Below are 18,110 nucleotides of genomic sequence, written 5' to 3' on the forward strand. Positions count from 1 at the left end.
GCTCAACCAGTTAAGAGTAGGTAGCTAGGCCGGGCACGGTGGCTCAAGCCTGTAATCCCAGCACTTTGGGAGGCCGAGACGGGTGGATCACGAGGTCAGGAGATCGAGACCAGCCTGGCTAACACGGTGAAACCCCGTCTCTACTAAAAATACAAAAAACTAGCCGGGCGAGGTGGCGGGCGCCTGTAGTCCCAGCTATTTGGGAGGCTGAGGCAGGAGAATGGCATAAACCTGGGAGGCAGAGCTTGTAGTGAGCTGAGATCCGGCCACTGCACTCCAGCCTGGGTGACAGAGCGAGACTCTGTCTCAAAAAAAAAAAAAAAAAAAAAAAAAAAAAGAGTAGGTAGCTAGGCAGACATGAGCAGGGCAGAGGACTCCCCCACACCCAGAATGTCAGGTGACCATCAAGTGATGGTCAGGTGGTTGTTAAACTGTCTCCCTAAAATAACTGGTCCCAGCTGGCAGCAGGGAAAGGCAGTCTCCCAGCAGACAGAAAACACCTGAAGCTGGTGATCAGCAGCTTCCCATTAAGATCTCAGGAGTTAGGCGAGTGGGCCCAAGCATGTGCATTAAGACGCAAAATGGCAGAGTTTAACTGGTATATGACCCTTCCTCTAAAAATGTTCAACTTAGCAAGGCAAAAATGCCTCAAATGAGCATGCGCACAACTTGAGTAAACACACTGAACATGTGGTCCCTCTGGAGTGCTGGCAGGCCACTACACATGCAGACAGCCCAGCCCAAGGAAAAAATCAAGGCAGGAGAAACTCAAACCCCGAAACCACGCCAGTGTATAAAACACCAAGTCAAGGGCCAAAGAGAACACTTGAATCTCTCAAATTGCTTGCTTGGCCCTCTTCCAAGAATACTTTACTTCCCATTGTTCCTGTTCCAAAACTTTTTAATAAACTCTCACTCTTGCTCAAAAACTTGCCTTGGTCTCTCACTCTGCCTTACGCCCCTTGGACAAATTCTTTCCTTCGAGGAGGCAAGAATCAAGTTGCTTCAGACCTGTATGGATCCACCACTGCTAACAAGCCCACACTTCAGCTCTCTCCAGTTGAAGTTACAAACTGGTGCCATGCGCTGCCAGTGGGTCACAGTTCTAGAATCTCAAGGGCAGCTCTAGCTCTGACCTCACAATTCCACTTGGCATTCTCCAGAATGGGCTCTCTGTGGTGGCTCCACCCCTGCAACAAGTCTCTGCCTGGACACCAGACTGTCTATAATATATCCTTTGAAATCTAGGTAGAGGCTCACATGACTTCCTAGCTCTGCTTTCTGACAACCTACAGAATTAGCACCACATGGATGCCACCAAGGCTTATGGCTTATATCTTTTGGAGCTGCAGGTCAAGTTGCACCTAGGGCCACTTGAGCCATAGTGGGGACAACTGAGGAACACTGTGCTGGAATTCTGGGAACAGAGGCCCAAAGTAGCCCTGGGCAGTAAGTTTATAGGCAGAGGCCCAAGTCCATCACCCAAAACCATTTGTGCTAGAGCTCTGGGCCTGTGATGAGAAAGGGAGGCTCAAAGATCTCGGAAATGCCTTGAGGGTCTTTCTCCCATTGTCTTGATAATCCCTTCTATTAAGTACTACTCTCCTTAGCAAAAATTGATGGGCCACACCTTGGTTTCCTCTCCCAAAAAATTTTTTCACTCTTTACATGGCCAGGCTGAGAGTTTTCCAAATCTTTCTGCTTTCTTTCCCTTTTGATTATAAATTTCATCTTCAGCCATTTTTTTCCCTCTCACAGCTTCATGTAAGCTATTAAAAGTAGCCATGCAGCAGCCTGAATGCTTTGCGGGTTAGATAGGTCTTCTTCCAGGCATTCTAATTCACGGCTCTAAAATCCTGAATTCCATAAAGCCCTCAGACATGGACCCAATCCAGCCAGGTTCTCTGCTATTTTATTACAAGGATGCCCTTTACTCCAATATCTTGTTCCTCATTTTCATCTGGGTCCTCATCAAAATGGCCATTACTGTCCATATTTCTATTAGCATTCTGCCCATGATCACTTAAATAATCTCTAAGAAGTTCCACATCTTCCCCAGCCTTGTCATCTTCTGAGCCCTCACCAGAATCACCCTTAATGTTCCATTCACAGCAATACAGGGTTTTTTCTATCCTGCTCCTCCAAACTCTTTCAAGTGTTTATCCATTACCCAATTCCAAAGCCACTTCCACATTTTCAGGTATTTGTTATTAGCAACACTTCTCAGTACCAATTTTCTGTCTCAGTCCATTTTGTGCTACTGTAACAGAATACACAGACTGGGTAACTTATAAAACAAATTTTAAAAATGGGTTTTTTTAGGTGATGGTTCTACAAACCGGAAAGTTCAAGATTGAGAGGCTGCATCTGGCAGCTTCTAGTGAAGGCCTTATGTTACATGAAAACATGGCAGAGAAATAGAAGAGGTACCAGGCACATTTAAAAAGCCCAAAACATAGGAAGCAACCTCACGTTACAACAACCTGCTCTCGCAGAAACTAACATTCCCACAAGAGCTAACCCAGTCTTGCAAGAAAGATACTAATCCATCTTAACAACATAATCACCTTTTAAAGGCACCACCTCCCAACACCACCACATTGGAAACAAGCCTCAACATGGGTTTTGGTGGGGACAACCCATGCTCAAATCACAGAAGTTTGTAAATCAGACGTGAAAAGTGTGGCCTTCAAAACCAAGATAAACACAAAACCCCACTACTAAAAAAAAGAGACTGTTCACTTCCAGCCTGTTGTTTACCCTTTCAAAGGCCATACAAGATGTTTATTTAGGGTATAATTGTTTAAAAATTTTTCTATAACTGTACATTCCTAGTTGCTATGGTAAGGCCAAAACAAAAAAAAGGTAGGATAATCCTTGCCCTTTCCAGACCATCTAATACAATTGGGAAGATGAGATATAAAGTAACAATAAAGTACAAACACCAAATTTAGAGTACAGACTGAAAGCACTGACTCAATGGAAGAAGAAATCACATCTAATTGTAGTGTAAGTTGAGCATCCTGAATCCAAAACTCTGAAATCGGAAATGCTCCAATGAGCATTTCCTTTGAGTATCACGTTGGTGCTCCAAATATTTCAGATTGTGGAACATTTCAGATTTCAGATTTTTGGATTTAAGATTTAAGTTGTTAGATATGAGTTCTAAATTTCTCTTCAAAGGATCAGTGTATGTTCAATTCTTTGCCTTCTACTTTTAAACTTAACTTCCCCATAACGCAACCTTTCTCGATTACCTGCTCCACCCTGACTCATTCCAATTTACTGCTCTGCCATAACCATTTTTTCTGCCAAACCACTCACCCCATCACTCTCTTTAAATTAGCCAATCAGAATTAGTTTAGCCTGTCTGGTCTAACTCTAGCCAATAGGGGAATGACACAGCAGCAGGGGCCATGTTTATCAGGAATAAGAACTCCTTCCCCCTTCCTTTTCCAGGTGTGTGCTCACCACTGCTCCATCTGTAAGGGCACACCCTTCTATAGAAGTACATCGCCTTGCTGAGAATTAAAAATAAAATGTTATATTCGAGTGCTATTTCTTTTGCAGCACTGAAACTTTATTTATAACATATTGTAAATATTCCAAAATCCAAAACACTCCGGGTCCTAAGCATTTCAGACAAGAGATGCTCAATCCATACTATGTATGACTATTAAAAAAGAGGGTAGAACTTCAGTCTTTAAGGAGATGCATGTGCTTGGGCATACCTGATGGAAGAAAAGACACAATTTTTTTAAGGGAGCAGATAAAATACAGTATAAAACAAACTTTCTCAGGGGTTCCTCATCTGAACCACAGATCACTGCAAATGATGTGATTATATTCTCAATTCTTCCAAGGATAGTACATAACTAGTACCATTCAAGAAGCACAGGACAGAAATAGGAACTAATTAATTATATTCAAGGGATGGCTTAGAGCCCTATTTCTCAAATTAACATGACTCAGAATTACTTGGAGAGCTTGGCTTGTTCAAACAGACTGCTAGGCCCCAGTCTAGAGACGGATTCTCTAGGCAAACCCAAGAACATTTTAGGGCATTAAGACTTAATCCTCTGGTGGAATTCTGGTTAAGAAAGGCTGATATAAAGTATATATTTATTTGAAAGTAATTTATGTTCTTTAAATACTGAAAACAGAGACCAGTATGAAGAAGCAGCAGCATGTTCATCTATTCAAGACAACATTATCTTGGTCTGTTTCACTGCAGTCTTTCTTTTGAAATAAATATTCTTGGTTGTTATACATGAGGAATATATACAAACGCTATACAAGCCCCAGTACTGAAGAACATGGCCAGTGCATTCAGACATGCTGTGCTAAAGCAATATAATTCTCAGGCTTCTGTAAAAAAATGGAAGTTCTGCCCACTTAATAGCACCAAGGGCAGTTCACCAATCCTTTCATAACAGAAAGAGTCTTGAGTTATAACTTTAAGTGATCTCTTGGTCAACTAGACCAAATAGTTATTGAAATATTCTCAATAATATGTCAGCAATATATTTACCATTCCTGATAATATTTTTATTTTATATTTATACTAATAACAACTTAGTTGGGGAGAAAACTCTTGGATCCTAACTACTTCACAACTTCTCAACCCACTGACTTCTGTCACACTGTGTAACAGAGCAATCTGAAGAAATCTGTATATAACATGCATTCACTAATCACCCCATTTACCTTGATTCCTTGGCCTGACTACTCACAATTAGCTTTTTTCTCTTAAGGTTTATAATTTTAAAAAATTTACCTGAGCTTTTATCTAGGTGTGGGTCTCTTTTCGCTTATCTGAAATTCTGTGTTTCCTTTAATTATACATATCTGAGTTTGGGAGTTTTTGTTTTTACTTAAAGTCTTATTTCATCATATCTGATCATTATTTCTGTTCCAAGTGTTTGATTTACTTTCAATGAAGTATTTATCACTCCTTTTTTGGGTTCCCAGTAACTTTCTTTCATAGTCACTACCTCAAAACACTCATTTTTATCACTTACATATTTTTTTTATGCTTTGTGAGAGTTTCTCAAGTTTACTCTCCACAGATACTTCACTATCTGTAATATTAAATTCCTCTTTCTAATCTAATGCCATTAAAATAGAATGTCAGTTTTGCTACTGTGTATTAGTTCCCCGTCATCCTCCCTGTTATCTGTTTCCCTTTTTCAACTTGTAGCCCTTTCACCTGAGTCTGCTCTCTCCTTATGGGATTTCTTTCCTGTTTTAATGGGGTCACATTTATTTTTCATGCTGTTGGGTATGCCCATTGTTTTTGTCCTCATTTCCTCCTGGTTTCTTTCACATTCACAGGGCAGCTCTTCCTTCAATGCTTCAGATTCTTTCCCTTCCTCTTATTCTACAGTATTTTTTTTCAGAGAGCTTTCATCTTCCCCAGGTTAAAGCACAACCAACCCACACTCAGTTTCTGCGAAGCAGGGAGGTACAGATCGCCCTTGCTAGTAGAATCCCTTCCCAAAATGATGTGCAAGATCTAAGCAATTCCGGTCCTTATTTAGGGTGGTTCTACTAGAACAAAGTGGGGAACTACCTGTATTCCAAATCGTTCCTTAAAACACTGAACAGGTGGAATTTCAAAAATTCCACCTTTTGGCCTCATACTACCTACCTACCTAGACTCTACCTACCTGGGCCCTACCTACCTATGTCCTACCTATTGTCATGGCTCAGGACATGCTACCCCAAACTATGGCCACTTGGAGGCCACTGTGACTTTCCCCCACCTTTTTGTGGGACAGTTGGCCATAAAGAAGTTCTCTAACCTACCTCTTCTGAAAGTATGTCTCTCTTTTTTTTTTTGACACAGAGTCTCGCTCTGTCACCCAGGCTGGAGTGCAATGGCATGATCTCAGCTCACTACAACCTCCTGGGTTCAAGCAATTCTCATGCCTCAGCCTCCCCAGTAGCTCGGATTACTGGTGCGCACCATCACACCCAACTGATTTTTGTAGTTTTAGTAGAGATGGGGTTTCGCCATGTTGCCCAAGCTGGTCTCGAACTCCTGGCCTCAAGCGATTCACCCACCTCAGCCTCCCGAAGTGCTAGGATTACAGGCATGAGCCACGACACCTGGCCTTGAAAGTCATTAAACCCTCATGTGACAAGGGCCCCATTCTATACCTGGAGGAAAGGAATGTTACACAGAGAGGCCAAGAAGAATCTCAACAAACAAGCCTACCTAAGTTCCCCCATTTATTACTAATGAATAATACCGTTTTTGTACAATCATACTTCTATGTGACCATCCATTGTTCGTTGAACTTACACACAAAAACACAGTTTTTCCTGGATCTGTGGGTCTTCGGGTCTTCATTTCTGAAGGCTCCCATGTCATGTAAAACTTTGATTAAATAAATGTGTTATGCTTCTCTATTGTTAATCTGTCTTTTGTTATACGGATATTGGCCATGACCCCTGCAATCGGTGAGGAAAAGACATTACTTTTTCTCTCCTCCACTACCTTTCTAGGCTCAGTTCAATTCACCATCTTCTCCATGAAGCCCTTTCCTGCCATGAAGACCCATTCTGACCCCTCACTTCTTTAAAGGCTAATCTTTGTCAGTACCTTACAATTTACCAATTGTTTTGTAATTATTTCATGTTTTCTCTAACTCCAGGTCAAGTTAATCAATGTCAGTTACATTTTAGACTTCTCTGTAATAGCACAGAGGCAGAATATTTGTCAACTGACAGAAATGCAGTTATAGAGAACTTCATAAAGAATCCAAACACTTCCACTAAGGTGAAATTTTGAGTAACAGGTACAATTTAGGCAACCAAATCTCTAATACTGAATTAAAAAAAAAAAACTCAACATTCTAGTTTCTCTTCTGAAGTTCCTATTTTTAAGTAGAAAAAAGGCTCTATATATTAAAAGATAAAAAGTTTCCATTGCTTAAAAAAACTTGCTAATTCAAAAAATTAAAATAGCATATAATGTGTGTGTGTGTGTGTGTGTGTGTGTGTGTGTGTATTTTTTTTTTATTTTTTGAGACAGTCTCACTTTGTTACCCAGGCTGGAGTGCAGTAGTGCAATCTCAGCTCACTGCAAGCTCCACCTCCTGGGTTCAAGCAATTATCGTGCCTCAACCTCCTGAGTAGCTGAGATCACAGGTGTGTGCCACCATGCTCAGCTAATTTTTGTATTTTTAATAGAAACAGGGTTTCACCATGTAGGCGAGGCTGGTCTCAAACTCCTAACGTAAGTGATCCGTCCACCTTGGCCTCCCAAAGTGCTGGGATTACAGATGTGAGGCACCATGCCCAGCCATATAACATAATTAAGAACATAAAACATTCTTTTGGGCTGGGATAGTCTAAAAGTGCTATAAGCAAATATTATATCTCAAATCTGTCAGGATCCAAAATCCACACAATTATGTTTCAACGAGGTCTATTATATTACATTCATCAGCTCACTTCTGTTTAATAATTATTAACTTATTTTTAATACAACTCACATCAATGATTGGAGTAAAAAGTCTACTTACCCCACCCATTGTAATTCCATGAATAAGTGCAACATAAGGTTTCTGGCAAGAACCTGAAAGAAATAGAGCTGTAATTTTAGTTACAGTGTTTATAATACATTCCCTTTTTCTAAAAAAAACCCACATTATATATACTCAAGATTCTTCCTAGGAAATTTTAGCAAGAAACACCAAAGATGACTAAATGTATGGCTTATAAAATACGTATTTTTAAATGTCAATCCAACACAATCCTATCTATTCGTTATCATTTAACAACTTAACCTTTGATTTTAAACAAAAAACCAGGGCCCAGTGTGGTGGCTGACACCTGTAATCTAAGCTCTTTGGGAGGCCAAGGTGGGAGGATTGCTTGAGGTCAGCAGTATGAGATAAGTCTGAGCAATACAGCAAAACCCCATCTCTTAAAAAATATATAGCCAGGTGTGGTGGCAAGCACCTGTGCTCCCAGCTGCTCAGAAAGCTGAGGTGGGAGGAACACTTGATCACTTAAGCATAGGAGGTTGAGGTTGCAGTGGGCTGTGATCACGCCACTGCACTCCAGCCTGGGCAACAGACCAAGACCCTATCTTTAAAAAAAACAAAAAAAAGGAAGAGCTATGCTACATTATGGTTGAGAAGACTCCATCTCAAAGATGTCAACTCTCTCCAAATTAACCCATAATTCATTCTAAGTCTAATCATAATCTCAGTAGAAACTTTTGTGAAACCAGATGAAACAATTCTAAAATTCATATGGAAGACCCAAAGTCCAACAGCAGCCAAGACAAAAGACATGTAGAAAACGCATCTTAAAGAATTTGGAAACAAAGTAATGATGCATAAACACTATGATCTATCCATTCTACATATTATTTCTGGAGAAACTTTTGCGCATGGGAAATAAGGGAGCACGTACAAGAGTACAACTATCTATGTTAGTAACTATTGGAAGCTAAAATATCCATTAATGTAGAACAGATAATTAATGTGGGATATAATCATAATATTGGACACCACAGAACAGTTATATTCCATGTTGTTAAAAACAATTTATGGAATGGTATACACAGTAAGATAGTATTTATGTAAATTTCTAAATACAAAGTAAAAATCTTTTAGTTCAAACCTAAAATAAAAGCTAAAAAACAAAAGGAATTGGAAAGCTTAAAAAATGGCAGCCTCTATTTGTCTACTTTGCTGTATAAAATATGATACAATGTTCTGCATTTCTATTTTGTCTTTAAACTTATACATTTAAACTTATACACCGCAGGTGCGATGGCTCACGCCTGTAATCCCAGCACTTTGAGAGGCCGGGGCAGGTGGATCACCTAGGGTCAGGAGTTCGACAGCAGCCTGGCCAACATGGTGAAACCTGTCCTTAATTAAAATACAAAAATTAGCCGGGTGTGGTGGTGCATGCCTGTAATCCCAGCTACTCAAGTGGCTGAGGCAGGAGAATCACTTGAACCTGGGAGACAGAGGCTGCAGTGAGCCAACATCGCACCACTGCACTCCAGCCTGGGTGACAGGGCAAGACTCTGTCTCAAAAGATAGATGAATAAATAATAAAATTAAAATAAACTTATGTTTTACTATTTTAAATACTTCAATGTTAAATTATTGCACAGCTTTTTTCATCACTTAGTAATTATTTTCATCAATTCATGTTTTTACAAAAACATATATATCCCCATGTGTTTAGTCTACTAGATATTAATCCATGTTTTTATGCCAATATATAAATACGTTTGTCTAAAAGGCACGTGAGAAAAACTGAATTTATTTTTTCAACTATGTCAAAATACTTTAATATCACGTACTCAATCAAATTCTAACTTAAGATATTTTAGTTCATAAATATTTAGTAAAAATGTCAAATATGGTCTAGGAGAATACACTGAAAATTAATGACAATGGTTGTTTTTGAGGAGGGATAAATGGTTGCTTCTGGGGAAAGTAATGGCACTGAGGAAAGCAAAAAAATGAACTGAAATGTAACTTCCAGACTTGCAGTATTATATTTCTTTTGAAGACATTTTAAATCATCAAGCAAAAATAAAATATTGATGTCTGTTAATTCTGGGCTAGAGGGTACACAAGTACTTATTATGTTACTTCCTGTATCTTAACTTTTGAAACACATGCTTGATAAAAACACTGCTTCACCTCCAATGAAACCTTGAACCTTGAATATAAAGAAATTTTTATTCCCAAGTTCTTTAAGAATTAGGAAATGATACTATATACTTCATTTTATAGAGAAAACTGGAACCCAAGGTTTTTCCCCCCAAGAAAGCTAAAGCTACCACATGATCAGAAATCCATATTCTCATACTGATTTTTTTTTGAGACGTAGTCTCGCTTTGTTGCCCAGGCTGAAGTGCAGTGGTGCGATCTCAAATCACTGCAACCTCCACCTCCCAGATTCAAGCTGATTCTCCTGCCTCAGCCTCCAGAGTAGCTGGGATTATAGGCACGTGCCACCACACCCAGCTGATTTTTGTATTTTTAATAGAGATGGGGTTTCACCATGTTGACCAGGCTGGTCTCAAACTCCTGACCTCAGGTGATCCACCCATTCAGCCTCCCAAATTGCTGGGATTACAGGCGTGAGCCACCGCACCCGGCCTCATATTGATTTTTTAACAAACAGCAGTTAAGTATAGCCTACTAATATTAAAGGGTTACTGTTTTTAAATAAGCACTCAAAATTGTTTAATCAACTTTATTTACGCCTGGCACATGGTATTAAAAGTTTAAGTAAGACTGCCTATTGATTACATTTTTAACAAGGTACATACATCCACCTCATTTCCTTTTTTTTTTTGAGATGGAGTCTCGCTTTGTCGCCCAGGCTGGAGTGCAGTGGCGCTATCTCAGCTCACTGCAAGCTCCGCCTCCCAGGTTCGTGCCATTCTCTGCCTCAGCCTCCCGAGTAGCTGGGACTACAGGCACCCACTACCATGCCCGGCTAATCTTTTGCACTTTTAGTAGAGATGGGGTTTCACTGTGTTAGCCAGAAAGGTCTCGAACTCCTGACCTCGTGATCCGCCCGCCTCAGCCTCCCAAAGTGCTGGGATTACAGGCGTGAGCCACTGCACCCGGTTGTCCACCTCATTTCTTTATTCCATTCCAAAGCTCTGAGCAGAACACACATACCAACAGCATTGTTCAGCATATATTCTTCTCTGAAGAAAACTGGAGCTATATTCTGTTTTGCCTTTTCAGCTTCCGAGATCACTAGGAAGGAAAGATTACAAATTAAAAAAAAAACGATTTAATAGTCAATGTTGTCAACTAGATCAAAAGTATTATGATAATCAAATACTGGGGGAAAGGGAGTACTCTAAAATGACTTGTTAAAGTTTTGAAGTTGCCCCTGCCACAGAAATTATATTATAGTCACAGATCCATAGTCCAATGTCAAAGCTTCGAGGCAAAAATTCCTATTCTTGTTTTCCATGCTTCTTACAAAATGTTACATCAGAAATTACAGGCTGGGCATGGTGGCTCAAACCTGTAATTGCAGCACTTTGAGAAACCAGGTGGGAGGATTCCTTGAGGCCAGGAGTTTGAGACCAGCCTGGTGAGACTCAACAAAAAATGTTTTATTAGCTGGCTGCAGTGCCATGTGCCTGTAGTACCAGCTGCTCAGGAGGCTGAGCCGGGAGGATCACTTGAGCCCAGGATACTGAGGCTACAGTGAGCCAGGATCATACCACTGTACTCTGGCCTGGACAGAAGAGTGACACCCTGTGTCTTTAAAAAAAAAATAATATATTGTAGCAAACCATATTTGCTTTTGATTATTTTCTCTAGCACTTAAATTAACATTTGCTAGACATACATTTCTTTTGGTAATATATCTTAATACAAAATGTATTATACCTGTGTGTGTATAGCGCTACAATGTACCCCATGTCCTTAAATATTTCTGTCACATTCATTTCCCCCATGAAACATTTACTGAGCATCTACTACATACCAAGTAATGTTTTAGGTGTTGCAGATAATAAAGACAGCAACACAAGATGGCTGTCCTGGAGTTCAGATTGATACTAAAACATATTCTTTCTCCTATAAGAATTGGGGTGCTGTGAGAATGGGAGCAGGAGATGTGTAATTAATTAAAAGGCGGCTTCCTAGAAGAGGTAACCCTAAGCCAAGTTTGAAAAGGTAAATAGGAATTTCCTAGAAAATGACAGGAAGAAAAATTCTGAGTAGGGGAAGTAGTACCCTACAAAGCCTCAAAGTCAAGAAAGAAGAGTAAAATCAAGAATCAAACAGTTTAAAAGACTAAAGGGCAAAGGGAAAAGGTGAGGCTAGACAGGTAAATAATATACTGACATTCTTATTTACTAACATAAATAGAAATGTAACTTCTCAAAGACATTGCTACAGCATACCATTACCTGGCTTAAAAAACAAATGCTCAGTAAATATCTACTGAATAGTGAACACTATCAAATGGTTTCACTTCTATCGCAATCTTCTATTACCCAGAGTTCACATCTCCTACCATATTCTTCCTCCAGTCAATCTCAAGACTGCTAACAAAGTTTCCTCTTCTATATACTGCAACTCATATGCCTTTCCTATCTTTAAGTCCTTTGAGATTTATCTATTAAAACACAAACTAAACATTTCATAAATATGTTTCCTCCTTTATGGGAAAGTATTACACACAAAATGTTGTCTACCGATTTTTACACTAACTCTAGAATTCTCTTGTTTGTTTTTTGTCTGTTTTGAGACAGAATCTCGCTTTGTTACCCAGGCTGGAGGGCAGTGGCACAATCTTGGCTCTTGGCTCACTGCAACTTCTACCTCCCGGGTTCAAGCAATGCTCCTGCCTCAGTCTCCCAAGTAGTTGGGATTACAGGCATGCGCCACCAAGCCCGGTTAATTTTTGTATTTTTAGTAGAGACGGGGTTTCACTATATTCGCCAGGCTGGTCTCAAACTCCCAACCTCAGGTGATCTGCCGGCTTGGGCCTCCTAACTCTAGAATTCTGTTATCTCTTCCTTCAAAATGTTTCATATGTTGACTTCTTTTCCTAGTTTTTTGGGGTGTTTGTTTTTGAAATGGAGTATTGCCTTGTCGCCAGGCTGGAGTGCAGTGGCGTGATCTCGGCTCACTGCAACCTCCACTTCCCAGGTTCAAGCAATTCTCCTGGCTCAGCCTCCTAAGTAGCTGGGAATACAGGCGCATGCCGCCACGCCCGGATAATTTTTCTTTTTTGTATTTTAGTAGAGACGGGGTTTCACCATGTTGCCCAAGCTGGTCTTGAACTCCTGAGCTCAGGTAATCCTCCCACCTCAGCCTCCCAAAGTGCTAAGATTACAGGTGTGAGCCACTGCACCCAGCCCTTTTACTGGTTTTTAAAAGAAAGATCTGACATCTACTTTTACCACTCTGAGGTTTCACTCATATATACCTAAACAAACAAACAAAAAATTACTGTCATTGTCTATCATCTTTTATTCAGCTCTTATAACTGCTTACCAATTCTAAAAGGAAAGGAACATAAGTTTTATCGCCTTTGGAATGAAACTCTTTTACCTCAAAAACCTTCTCAAATTTCCTTCAAATCTTTTTCTGACCTAATTTTTATTCTAATTTTTATTCTAATCAATTAGTTCCATCTAAATTAAAGTTAAATGTCCTTCACAATCATTTTTTGAAAATTTTCTGAGTGTCCACTTATCGTTTTGGACTACAATCTTTCAAGGAACTACATTTCCTGGACTTGAATCCACTGCTTTATATGTGTAAACTACAATAATTCTACAATTTGTAACTGTTATTTCCAAACATCAGTATAAAATTAGGCCTATATGCAGAAATAGCTCAGTCAGAAGCAGCTAATAAACTCAACACACAAAACTGACAAGATCACAGGCCAGATGAAAGGCTAACTCAAGGCTGAAAAACAGTATTTTAAAAATATGCACGTTGTTGGAAGGCCGAGGCAGGCGGATCGCCTGAGGTCAAGAGTTCAACACCAGCCTGGCCAACATGGTGAAACCCCGTCTCTACCAAAAATACAAAAATTAGCAGGGCATAGTGGCAGGCACCTGTAATCTCAGCTACTGAGGAAGCTGAGGCAGGAGAATTGTTTGAACCCAGGAGGTAGAGGTTGCAGCGAGGAGAGATCACGCCACTGCACTCCAGCCAGGGTGACAAGAGTGAAACTCTGTCTCAAAAAAGTAAATAAATAAATAAATAAATAATTAAAAAATGCATGTTGTAGGCAAAACAACAGATTTCAAAAACAATTCAGTTAACAGATCAGTTTAAGCAAAGTTTTCATTAAACTGCAATTTTAAAATTCATTAATAAGTGTCTGAAATTATATCCTGAATCCAGCTTTTTTCCTATTCCTAAGGTAATGGTTTACGTAAGTTTGGTGAACAAGCCCAAAGATGGTTGTCTTAATACAACAAACAAATAAAATTAAAACACAAACAAAAAAACAATCCCCGAACCCTACCAATTCCACAAGGAACAAAATACAAAATGTAAAAAGTTTCAATATACTGTATATATAATATGGACAATTATAGTGATTATGACTATAATCATGATTATACTATAATGTCTGTTCTCAGCATCAGTGTCTCTATATATACTCAGAGTATAATATACTATATATAATATACTCTGATTATACTATAATCATGATTATAGTGATTATGACCATGACAATGATGCTGAGAACAGACATTTCTTCTCTTTTGTCTTTAACATTTAAATGTGTATAGACAGAGTGACCTGAACAACTATGAAAAATAAAGACAGTTTCTCTTTTTATCTCAGCATGTTTAAACACATGTAAAGTATATTTACAATGTAACAGGATAAATGCTATAAATAAGTACAAAGAAGATGGTTGCTTTGGGATCATGACTAGTGGGAAGCATAGGAAAAATTATGAACATGTGAGAGCACGTCATTTTTGGAGAATGGCAAGTCAACATGGCCAGATAGGTCATAAGACTAGCAGAACTGCTTAATATCAGCTGTTCTGAAATATAAAGTGGACTCATATACCCTAACTGGACATTTTATTTGTGATGATTCAGGGAGAGAGACAACATATTTAAATTTCGAAAGGGTATTTGTGTAGTGAGAAAAAATATCAGCTATTCTCCTCGTTTGCTAATACTAACTGCAGAAAGTTAAGTCTTCAAATTTTTCTTTTTTCTAAGTTAAGAATGTATTAACTTTATAATAAAAAGTTCTAAGAAGTAAAGCAAATTACAAATTACTACAAAAATTTGACAATACTTGATCAGTTTTAGTGGGGCGGGGAAGCATTCAGGTGAAAGGGAAAAGTTTTTACCTCTGATATCACCCCCAGCACAGAAAGCCTTTCCTCCAGCTCCCTTTATAATGATCAGGAAAGTTTCGGGATCTTGTTCCCACTTCTATTCAAATGTAACAGAAGATGATATAAACATATTATAAACACAAACTCATTAAAGTTATATGCATATGCACATATACACAATAATATATTCATATACATATATGTGTGTGACAGTACATATTCTTATATAAGGGATATCCAGAAGAACAAATCTCATCCCATTCTTCATTGAATGAACTTCATTTGCTTTTCCCAGATAAAGTAGAGGCTTAGGCTATTTCAAAAGGTTGCTAGACGAGTACATTGTGTGATCCAAATTTCAAGATGGCACCTGAAATCTTTGCCATAACTTTGATACCAAGATGAACAAATATGGGCATAATAATGATGTTACATAAACGTATAAATTTGGAGAACAAATCGACCCAAAGACTGCTGATAAATATAGCAATAACCTTTCTACTGTGCTGATACAGGGCTCACTGTCTTACTCTTAATGTATAAGTAACAGAGTGAAACCACGTATAATATTGATAAAAAATCCAAGGGATTTGGGATTGGTAAAGACAGCTAACAAATAAGTAGGATGAAAGAATCAAGAGCCAATGAAAATGTGAAAATCCAGAACAATGGACGAAATGAAAAATTAGTTACCTACAGACAGAAAACTTAACAGGGGTTCTATCAATCTATACAGGTTGAGTATCCCTCATCTGAAATGCTTGGGACCAGAAGTGTTTCAGACTTTTTTAGATTTTAGAATATTTGCATATACAGAATAACATATCTTGGGGATTGGAAATTCCTTTAGGTTTCATATATACCTCATACACATAGCCTGAAGGTAATTAATTTTTTCCCTTAGGGATGCTGAATAAACAGTGTGTCGGGCACTTGTGTTTTGACTGCAACCCATCATGAGGCCAGGTGTGGAATTTTCCACTTGCGGCGTCATGTCCATACTTATAGAGTTTTTGAATTTTGTAGCATTTTGAATTAAGGATGTTCAACCTGTACTACAGAATAAATATGTAACGCACAAGGAAGACGTAGCTGGACAGACGTGATTGTCCAAACGGTTCGCGCAATACTGGACTATATTAATTACATTAATAGAAATGTTATTATAACATGAACATTTCTAATTTCTTCCACTCTGGCCCAACTCTATTATTTGCAACATTTGGCTTATTTCTATGTATCACATTTTGAGACATATTATAATGGTATCTCAAACAGAAACACAAGAATGGAAGACAGACTCATCAAATGAAGAATTAAAGAACTGGTCGTCAGGGGAAAACTGGGATTTGTTCTACATCTGCATGGCAGACTACATTAGGTACTTACATACACTATTCACTTAATCTTTACATATCATCATCCCCATTTCAGAGCTGAGGAGATTGAGGTACGGAGAGATTAACTTTCCCAGCTTACACAGTTAATAAATAGAAATCCAAGTTTCAAACCAGACAGTCTGACTTTAAGTCCTGTTTTTCTACTATTCCATGCTGTTCACTTACGAGAGTTTATGGCCTTCTCTGAGAAAAAGCAGGCAGTTTAAAAGTAGCTGTCTGGCTGGGCACAGTGGCTCACACCTGTAATCCCAGCACTTTGGGAGGCCGAGGTGGGCAGATCACGAAGTCAGGAGATTGAGACCATCCTGGCTAACACAGTGAAACCCCGTCTCTACCACAAAAAATTAGCCGGGTGTGATGGCAGGCGCCTGTAGTCCCAGCTACTCCAGAGGCTGAGGCAGGAGAATGGCGTGAACCCGGGAGGCGGAGCCTGCTTGCAGTGAGCCAAGATGGCACCACTGCACTGCAGCCTGGGCGACAGAGCAAGACTCCTCTGTCTCAAAAAAAAAAAAAAAAAAGCAGCTGTCTTCAAATGAAAAGGTCATCAGGTGGAAGCAGATTAGATTTGTACACTCATTCTCTCAGAGGCAGAAAAAGTATCACTAGTTTAAAGGTCAGAGAAACACAGAGTGCCAGAACACAAAAAGAAACTTGCAAACAAATCAGTGCTATATAAAAGTCAAAGAATCTGCCTCAGGAGACAGTGAGCTCCCTATCACCAGGGATGCTCAAGAATAACTGCACAGGGGAAACACTGAAACCTCAAGAATCAGTGGGGCTTACTGAGATGCAGATCCCAGATAATTATGTGATTCTATGGGAGAAAATACCTGAAGTGTCCTATTATGATATACTTTGAGAAGAATCCATGTAACTGCAATAAGAAAATTACAAACCTTTAGCTGTGAATAAATCTGCCGAATCATATTAAGAGTCAGTGCATTGAGGAACTTTGGTCTGTTTAGTGTTATGACTCCCGCACAACCTTTTTTTTCCAATAGCACATCTTCTGCTGCATCTGTGTGCTTGGACATTCTCTGTATAAACAAAGAATAACTTTATGATAAAATTTCTTAAGTTTTTATCACAAGCCAACATCAAAACATGCATATCAAATGCAAATCTTGCATATTAATGGCAACTAAAGGAATGAATAGGTACATCTTACAAGTTTCTAAAGTTATTTAGATTATGTAGATGGACGATTCCAAAGCAAATCATACACACCTCCTAAATTTTTATTTCTGAGCCAACTGAATAAACTGACTTACTATAGACCCCAGTCTAGAATTTCTTGGACTTTGAAATACTCTTAAATCTTTTAATTTACTACTGTATATAAAGCTCTACGTTACATGCTGAGAGAGCAAAGATGAATAAGAGAGGGCAAATAATTCTTACTATTGTAGCTATGGTCAACTTGAAAATAGAATATTTGAGTTGGGGCTTGATGTATCCCAAGAAAAAGGGGAGATGAGAATTCCAGGTAGAGGAAACCGCACATGCTAAGCCATAAGCAATGATTATTTGGAAATGTTTCTTAAGATGTTAAAACGTTAGTGGAACAAAGGCTAGCTGAGGAAATGAGTGGTGAAAGGGTAGGCAGAATAAGTAGTTTGCAGCCAGATTATAATACGACAGACTTAATAATTGATTTTGCAGTACTAACTAATAAAACACCTGTCAGGAACACAGTTTTAACTACACAGTGATTTCCCAGGACTCTGCTATACCCAACCATCAGGACTCATGGCATCACTATTCTAAGTTCTGGGATACATGTACTGAATGTGGAGGTTTGTTACATAGGTATACATGTGCCATGGTGGTTTGCTGCACCCATCTGTTATCTAGGTTTTA

At 38.9% G+C, this 18,110-nt stretch overlaps 1 protein-coding gene across 5 annotated transcripts in view; it reads right to left on the minus strand.

Annotated features, from left to right (window-relative positions):
• The window catches only part of HIBCH (3-hydroxyisobutyryl-CoA hydrolase), a 118,557-nt gene that overhangs the window by 78,659 nt on the left and 21,788 nt on the right, over positions 1 to 18,110 (minus strand). For all 5 annotated transcript variants that reach the window (XR_012421309.1, XR_012421310.1, XM_045367403.2 and 2 more), the window contains 4 exons: positions 17,147 to 17,287; positions 14,863 to 14,947; positions 10,677 to 10,757; positions 7,533 to 7,585 (listed from right to left, as the gene is read on the minus strand). Coding sequence is in view for 3 of the 5 variants with exons in the window: in XM_045367403.2 (XP_045223338.1) it covers positions 7,533 to 7,585; positions 10,677 to 10,757; positions 14,863 to 14,947; positions 17,147 to 17,287 (360 nt within the window). In the remaining 2 variants the exon portion in view is untranslated. The remainder of the gene's footprint in view (positions 1 to 7,532; positions 7,586 to 10,676; positions 10,758 to 14,862; positions 14,948 to 17,146; positions 17,288 to 18,110) is intronic.

The sequence above is a fragment of the Macaca fascicularis genome, chromosome 12 (genome assembly GCF_037993035.2).
Source record: "Macaca fascicularis isolate 582-1 chromosome 12, T2T-MFA8v1.1".
NCBI lineage: Eukaryota > Metazoa > Chordata > Mammalia > Primates > Cercopithecidae > Macaca > Macaca fascicularis.